The following is an 8,821-nucleotide window of genomic DNA, read 5'->3' as shown; positions in this document are numbered from 1 at the left end:
TTTCTTCCCCTCCTTTCTTCCTGCTTTCCCCCCTCCCCCCCTTTGAAGCATCCCTGAGCTCAGATCTACCCAGGCCACTCACAAACAGCCCTTTACCACCACATTTCTCCATGGGATTTATGTTTCAACACCACCATCTCAGATATTACCCTCTGGGGACACAGATGAGAACGAAGCAAAGGACAGCTGTGACCCAAAGCCACTCCCAGGACACGAGCGCTGGGCACAGCACACACACCCCGTCCTTCAGCATTTCCCTTTGCTCTACTCCCCCCAGCCTTAACCTAAAACCTTTATTGTTATGATGTTAGGATGTGTTGGTGCAGACAGCCATTGGGATTTCTGCTTTTTTCTGATTTCTGCCATGCCACATTTCTCACACTGATGCTGAGGACAAAAGGACTGAGTCCCACACGCAGGGCTGTCTACAGATGGGCAGCAATAAAGGTTGATTATTAATAAGCCACATGGATTCAGGCCACGGCAGCTGCGACATTGCTGGGAAGAGATAAAGAAAATTGCAGAGGTAGAGGGAAAACATGCCAAGGTGGGGGACTAGTGCGTTCCCAGCAGAGATCAACCGGACCTCAAGCACTGCCTGGCCCCACATTATGGAGGAGAATGAGGATTGGAGACTACCCAGCTCCCACTCCTCCACACCAGGGCTGAAGATTTGGGACGTAGGGTTTCAATGCTCAGGCAGCACTCAGTGTGAAAGCTTTGGGGACTGCTGGGCAGCCCAGTGCCCCCGCGCTGCGGAACCCCAGGACAGAGGGAAGGGCAAGAAATTCCCAATCTGTTTGGCTCCCATTCTTGCCTCCCCTTTTGTTCCACTCACCATCTGTCCCACAGCCCCGCGCACCCCGCGCTCCCTCTGCACGTGCTGTAAATATCAAGCTGAGTTTTGTTTCTGCTTCTAAAGGCACAGTGCACCTAGAGCCATGCTGCAGTCCCAAGTGCCAGCCTTAAAGCTACGAGGGCTGGCACTGCCAGGGGTCCTGTTGTTCCTTCCTGACTGCTGGGATCAGGGGGGCACAGCCCTGCCATGCTCTGCTCCTTGGGGATTTGTAAGTGTGCCATTCTCTCTCAGAGCCATCCCTGGGGGAGAAGGGGTCCTAATCACTCTCTAGGGGAGTAGCACCCCAGCTGCTCTCCCAGCCTGGATTGCGGCCTTTTACCTCACAACAAAGCCACCAACCCGTCAGCAAGGGCAGCTGCTCTGCTTCAGCCTGGTCCTTCCCCTTCCCTGTTTTATCTGGGGCTATAATAGACACAAACTCCGGGGTAAAAGTGTATTGTCAGAGGGAAAATGGGCCTCACCCTCCGTCTGGCAGCTGGGAGCCAGGGGACGGCGCAGGGCTCAGCGGGGCTCAGGGGCATTGTTGCCGTTTCCATAAGGCTTTTCCTGGTGTGTCCCGGAGGAGCAGTGCTGCACACAGTGTGTCACCAATCCCAGCTCACTCAGTGGGTAACGGGGCACAGAGAAAGCCCAACATTCCTCATGTGGCTCTGAACCCCCACCTCGCAGAGACCTTCAGGTGCTCAGCATCCCAGACAGTGACCGGAGGCAGGAAGTGGTGATGCTCCCATCCCAGGGCCGGCCAGGCACCGTGTCCCCATTACTGCAGTCCCTCAGCGTGCTTTGGGAATGGGAGTAGGGCACAGCCCTCAGAGACAGTGGCACAGCGTCTCCAGGGACATCAGGGCACAGCTCTGTCCCTATGGTTCATGCCCCACAATGTGCTGGGACATTGCACTCCTCCCAGCAGAGTGGAGGACAGAAGGGTTCAGGGCCAGGTTGCCCAGTGCCAACAGACTCCTCATACAACAATAATTACTATTAGAATATTTAATAAGAACAGCATGCAAAGCAGCAAGCTCTGCCCTGACCTGCACGGTTTGGGGAGGCCGCTTTTCTCCCCAGCGCTCCCAGCCCTTCTCTTGGAAAACAAAAGGTGCAAAGTTCAGTGATGCATGAAAGAGAAACAAAACCCGGTCCCCAGCCTCAACCCTCCCACCCCCCCAACAGACAGATGGCAGCAGTTGTCCCCGCACACCAGTTGCTCACTGTTGCCAATAAGCCCCTTTATCCCCCAACAGGTCATAAATGAGAGCGTTGGAGCTCAGCAGCCGCTGTCATGGAGGGGCTGAAATGGGGACAGAGACAGGAACGGGGATGGGGACAAGGATGGGGATGGGAATGGGATAGTATAGGAATGGAGACAGGGATGGGGATGGGGACAGGGCAGGAATGGGGACTGAAATGGTGATGGGATGGTTCTCCCCGTGGCATGTGCAGTGGAAAACAAAAAAGCAGCTCTGTGCTGCCTGCCCATCTGTCAAGGCCCCAGGAGACACAGTGGGAGAGCGGCTGCGGTGAGGCAGCCCCCAGGATCCCATTCCCCTGTTTTTACCAAGGATTGGAAAAGGGTGATCTTCTCTGTGCTGGTGTCTGTAGGGCTGGGGGGGGACACACAGGCTCAGGGTCAGGGCTGCAGGGAGCTCAGGCTTTGCTCTGCAGATGGTGCGAGGGGAAGGGAGGAAAGGTCTGTCAGGACAGAGGGCAGGAAGGGAGCATGGCCTCCCAGCAGGATCTGCTCTGCCAGCCCTGCTGAGAGGCAGAAACCAGCAGGAATTCACACACAGCACAAGACGTGGGTTTGCTGGAGCTGGTGCTGCTGCAGCCTCTCCAACCACACAAAGCACCATCCCGTTGCTGGGCCACGTGAGCGCAGAGTTTCTCCGGCTCTGGCAGATCCTGGGAAGATGGTTTGAGCTGCGCACACCACAGGTGACAGCGTGCCCTGGGCATCCCCTCCCATCCCCAGGGCTGGGGCAGAGCTGCTGCATTGCCCCAGATACAGACACCCATGCAGTGATTGGCCTCAGCTGAGCCGACATCACCACTCCCGTCCCAGTGGCAAACCCCCGGCAGGAAGCACCTGGAGGAGTCCGACCCCACGCTATGTGCTGGGGTGTGTGGAGGCTGGGTTTCACTTCTGCTGATGTTGCTTTTCTGGTAAGTTAGAAGTGAGAAATGCTCAGCTTCTGCTAAAGGGACCCCTGGAAAGAGTGCAAAATGAACACACAAAAATCCAATAATATTTTGTCATGAATTGAGCAAAATATCTTCATGGAGTCTGTCCACAGTGGTCACTGCCTTCATGTCGGGACATTTTCCGCAGCTGATTTGGACTTCGCACAAATGGCATTTTTCCAACAGACAGCCCCAACCCAGCAGGAAGGACAGGTGGGCAGAGCAAAGGGCATCGGGCAGTGCTCCGGCCCAGGACACGTCGAGGATGAATGCTGGTTTGTGCAACGTGCCAATTGCCGGTGGTAAGGGGAACCGACCAACCTGGACTCCTTGAATCAGACACTTTCAGCATGAAACATCCAAATTTTAAAAATAATAATAATAATTTAAAAATCCCAGCAGAAATCCAGCAAAAAGCTTGGCAGAAAGAGTATCAAAATGGTAACAGGAGGTGGGGAGCAGCAGTTGTGCCTTTATTTACTTCCAGTCTGTCCTGAGCTGCTACTGGGGTGTCACCCTGCACCCCTCCCCTCACCCCAGAGCTGATCCTGAGGGACCGCGATCTGACCAGAAGGAAAATGACGAGCAAAATAAAAATAGGAGATGAGTCACCTACGAGAAGGCCGGTGGGCAGTCCTGGCGGCTGTGCCATAGTGCTGACTCCTCACTGAACACTCCTCTACATGAGAGCTGTGTTTTTATCCAGGCTGGGAGCACTCCAGTTTTGGGCCATTGCAGCTCTGCTTACGGGGACTCAAATGGTGGTGGCTGCAGCCCTGCAAGAGCCCAAACAGAACCCATGGGCACAGCGGGGGCACGGGCTGTGCTGGCCCCCCCGGATCATGCATACAGCAAATGGGTACCAGCCCACCACTCTGTGCCTTTGAACCCACATGACTCCAATGTAATCAGCAACAACAGATGCCCATTCCTCCCTAACAGCCCTGTTTCACAAACAGCAGCAATTTGGGTGTGCTTATTGAAACTAATGAAGGGATGAGTTCAAAAAGGAGTGGCCTTGACAGAACACCAAAACCAACACACCAGCTGTTTTCCAGGCAGGATAAAAGCAGGAGGGGGACGTGGCTCTGTTCCCAGGCTAGTGCCCACACCAGCATCACCTCTCTGGAAGCCACCAGGGAGCAGCTGGGGGGTAGCAGTGCCCACAGTCCAAAAACTTTTGGCAAGCGTGGGACCAAAGCTAGCACCTACAGAAGCTGGCTTTGCTCAGTGCCCCTAAATAAGGTCAGCACGAAGAGGAGGGATGAAGCACACAAGCCACACAGTGAGCAAGCTGCAGTCACCAGCCTGGGCACAGCTGAAACAGGATCTCCCATGAATCAGCCCCAGGTGCCTTTGTTGTAACAGCCCTAAGCATTGCCCGGACATCGCGATCCTCTGATCCCTCAGCTTTCCTCCTGCTGACTCAGCCACCCCTGGAAGGAGGGCAGGAAGGGAGCAGGGTGGCACCCCCAGATACCCAGGAACTGCCCCATGCCTGGCTCATCTCATTACCTGCTCATTTCCAAGGTGAACAGTGGTTCTAACATTGAGTAAGAGACCTGGCAGGCAGTTCTATGCCCTTTGTGCTCTGCACTAAGTCCCCCAACTGCCTCTGTGGGACAAGCCAAGGCAGCCCCAGGAAGAAGGGCAGCACCCCACAGGCCCACGTTACTCATCAGGCCCAGCCCCATAGCCCAGCCCCCAGCTCTGCAGGGCCACGCTCAGCCAGCATGTTGAGTAAGCAGGTTTTTCTAAACCTTCTCTGTGACACAGCCCGAGAGAAGCAGTCACCCACACTAACCAAGCCCCAGCAGCACCATGTGGTCACAGGCTGGGATGGAGGCTGCAGTCCACCCCCCATCATCAGCCCAGCAAAGAAATGAGGCTCAGCAACGCTGCTACGTTTTTATTAAAGTAACAAAAGCATAACAATCTGTACACTCTGTATATAAAAACACTACTGTACAATTAGTAACCATCCATTTCTTCCTCCATGGTAGCTTACAAACTTCCCACCACATCCACCCAATAAAAAAAAGCAGGTCCCGGTCAACAGTCCAGCTTTGTTTAAACAGTGAGAGAAACCCCCCCAGCTCCCAAACACCTTCTGAAAACACACCATTCAGGCTTGTAGGCAAGAAGGCAACAGCACAGTAATTCACAGCTTTTACAAGGAACCAGCTACAAGAGGAAGGGGTTGCACCTGAATTTCACTGGGCTTGAAGCTAACAAGACACTTGAAGGTGAGGCTCCTCCACGCCAGGGACAAGGAATGGGACGTGGCTGCTTTTGTGTTAGAAGCAGGAGCACAGTTTAAGTGCAACAATAGCATGTTCCTTTGGTGTGGGCTGTTCCTCTGAAGTTCTTTTCTGCTAAGAAGGAGGGAACAGTAACAGGGAGGCAGACATTAAAGCCCAGGGAAGCCCACACCCAGCCACAAGGACCAAAGCAAACAGCATTTATCCTGAGCACACTGCAGTTCCCACACAAGCAGATTTGAAGCAAGGACTCCAGAGAGCACCCTGATGCTTTCTCCTCTGAAAAGGGAACTTGTTTTTTGGAAGTTCCCAAGTGCTCCCCTCTTGATGATGTCACCTATTGCACCAGGGGAAAAGTCCCAGCGCTTCAGTTCAGCTTCTGCTTCACTGCTGTGAGGAACTGAAGTGATGCAACTCCAGAGCCACCGCCTCATACTGCTCAAGGACAAAGTAACAACATTTAATCAAAACGCTGGTTTTCCAGTTCAGGAAATCATGATTTGAAACTGCTACAGGAATCTGTAAGTTTTCCCATGTAAGTAGTAGTCAAAGTTGGGGAGCTGCACTTCTCTGTTTTCATGTATTGAGAAAAAAGCCAAGCAGCAGGAGGCTTCCTTCCTCTCCCAGAGCATCCATGGTTTTGAAATATATTGCACAATTGTCTGAGAACTTGAACCCAAGGCTGGGAAAGAGCAGCTGCGGGATGCCAGTCAGCTGCTAGCTCAGGAAGGAGGAAGGTTAAAATAAAAGTGTTCTGCAAAACAGATCTGAGGAAGTTTCATTAGAACAGGCCACATCAATACCCTGAATTTCCCCATCACTTCTACTGGGATCACTAGAGGAGCACCAGCTGGTTCCAAGAAAGGCAATGGATCTCATGCTGGTGAAGGCTCATTCCCCAACAGGCAGTGTTTGGGGCAGCATTTTCAGCCCTCTGGCTTCTGCGGGTGGGGAGGGAACCAAACCCTGAACACAAAGTACCAGCGGGACAGTGAGGAGCTCTGCTTCAGGAGGTGAAGGGGCTGGACATTGTGCAAAACAGGTACCAAGAAGCCAGAACCAGACACTGCCCCTTTGAGGTCTCAGCTGGGACAGCTCCAAGGCTCAGCCACTTGCTGAGCACCCAGGGGAGGAAGGAAGGGAGGAAAAGATGTGAATTTAAAAGCAACATGGACACCAACCCCAGGCAGCCACAAGTGCAGGGGAAGAATCTCCCAATACTTTTAGATTTAAAGAGAGAGGGCAAGAGGGGAACTTACACACCAACTTCTAGGGCACAAGGCGAGTTGCTTCAGCTCTTCCAGAGAAGTGATGTAGAGCAGTATCAGCATTGGATTAGGCAACTTTTACACACAAGAGGGGACGCAGCTGCAGGGCATGGGCTGATGTCTGAACCCGCTGGAGGAGGAAGGCCTCACAGCTCAGTGCTGGTCAGGGCCTGCAGCAGCCCCCCCAGCGAGCAGCAAGCTGTGGTGACAGCCAGGTGCTGGGCAGCACCAGGAACAAATAGCACTGGGTGCCACCACAGTATATACAGTATTGGGAACCTCCACTGCACAGGAATCCCACGGTTCCCAGCACCACCCAGCCCTTGGGGTTACCAAACACCATCCCCAGAGAGGTCAGACCAGCTTGGCCATGAGTTAGTGAAGGAAATGCAGTAACTCGCTCATCCCTTCCTTAACAGGGCTGCAATGCTTGGTGACACCGCAGTACTGCTGGGTACCAGGATGGAAAGGAGGTGACACTCAGGTCCTGTCACCAGCCACACTTCCCAGCTGGCCTCCTCCCCCTCTTCCTTCATTCCAAGCTGCCCAGTGAGCAAGCCAGCTCACCAAAATTGCCATCCAACACTAATTAGGTAGATATCAGCTTCATAATAAAAACCTCAAGCCTGCAACAGCTTTTAAGAAAAGGCACCTAAAAACACTGCTTCTGTCTGAAGCAGTGCCCGATATTTTAATTTTTCCTGGATTTTCTTAAAAAATATAAATAGCTCTTCATTTTAAAAATAGATCCTCGGGTGAGGTATACAGTAGCCCATGTCTTGGCAGTGTAAGGACAAGAGGAGTATTTAGCTGGAGACAGTCATGATGTAGTTCTTCGAAGGGCTAGTGCGACCTAACATCATCTGGTTCTTACAGGTAAGCATCCCATAGGAGCTCACAGGCTTGGCTGCTGTCGCTTCATACAAGACACAGATGGAGCCGTCCTCACCAATGCGGTACGAGACCTCATAGGGGTCCACCCAGAGTGTGAGCTCGCTGGGGAGGAGCTGGTAGAGCTGCGGGAGGCTGAGTCCGATCTGGCTAGCTGCCTTGCTGATAATGGGGTCCATTTTGTGATTGATCCGGATGCAGCGGTACCCAGAGCCTTTGAACGGCTTCTCAGGAAACCAGTGGTGTTTGTAGTGCTCTGCAAGGGAAGCGAGAAGGGAAGCACGGTGAGCAGGCGTGGAGCAGCAAGGTCTGCATCTCACTGCAGTCCTGAGGGGTCCCACATCTCAATGCAGGCAGAGGAAACCACGTCCTGCTTCGGCCACCTCTGTCACAGCAGCTCCAGAGCAGAGTGCTCAGCTGCACAGCTGCCACTTGCAGAACCCAGGGCAGAATGCAGTTCTTCAGGTCCTGGAAAGCCCCAGTAGTGCCATGGGGGCACCTCAAAGTCTCCTTACCCCAGGACTGGGGTGGTTGGGGGAGATACAGTATCACCAGCAACAAAAGCCTATGGTCAGGGAGTGGCAGATGGATCATTTGGGGCATGCTGCTGCCCCTTATCTTGGCAAAGCAGCAGACAAGTGCCCTCCTTCGGGCTGATAGCACCAGGGCTGTGCTGGGACGAGAGTCTTGCACCACCCAACAGGACACGGGGTGGATCTTCACTTGTCAGGGACGGGGCACAGAGCCCGGCTTTGGGTCCCCCAGAGCAACCTCCAGAGAGGGTGCTGAGAGCACAGAGCCCTCCACGTGGGACAGACAGACAGCTGTAGGGCTCAAGTACCACAGAGACACAGGTAGGTGCCCACAAGGACACACGTGGGTGCCCAACACCGAGGGGGGGCACTGCCAGGTAGCAGAGAAGGATGCGGGCAGGAACCGGCAAGGGAGCCCCGACCCCGGGAGCGACACGGAGGCTTCTAGCCTCGACAAAAGGTGCCGAGGACCGGATGGAGGTGGACTACGCTCGCTTCGGGCCGCCCCCGCAGGGACCGCGAAGCCTCAGCCCCATCCTTGGAGGTGCCCAAGGCCACGGATGGGATCCTGAGCAGCCTGAGTTAGTGGGGGGGAGGAGGCACTCAGCCCACGGCAGGGGATGAGGCTGGGAGGGGCCATAAGGTCCCTTCCAATGCAACCATGCGGCGATTCCGCAGTTCCACGACGACTAATGTCCCTTCCGACCGAAGTCACGCTGCGACGAGCCCTCCCCGCCCCCCTCACCTGCGAGCGCCTCCCGCAGCGCTCCGCTGAAGACCTGCAGCTGCTGCTCGCTGACGCAGCCCCGCGTCCGCAGCAGCCCGGAGACG

General features: G+C 54.4%; 1 protein-coding gene across 1 annotated transcript; it reads right to left on the bottom strand.

The window, feature by feature from the left end:
- Positions 1-4,931: 4,931 nt before the first annotated feature.
- BTG2 (BTG anti-proliferation factor 2) lies at positions 4,932-8,820 on the bottom strand (the record flags this gene model as incomplete). The annotated part of the gene is made up of 2 exons (XM_031557023.1): positions 4,932-7,713; positions 8,736-8,820. Coding segments are annotated over 2 exons (426 nt in total), but the record flags the coding sequence as incomplete, so codon positions are not given.
- Position 8,821: the final 1 nt, after the last annotated feature.

Source organism: Meleagris gallopavo, chromosome 28, assembly GCF_000146605.3.
Source record: "Meleagris gallopavo isolate NT-WF06-2002-E0010 breed Aviagen turkey brand Nicholas breeding stock chromosome 28, Turkey_5.1, whole genome shotgun sequence".
Classification (NCBI taxonomy): domain Eukaryota; kingdom Metazoa; phylum Chordata; class Aves; order Galliformes; family Phasianidae; genus Meleagris; species Meleagris gallopavo.
This window is presented reverse-complemented; position numbering and strand designations above follow the sequence as displayed.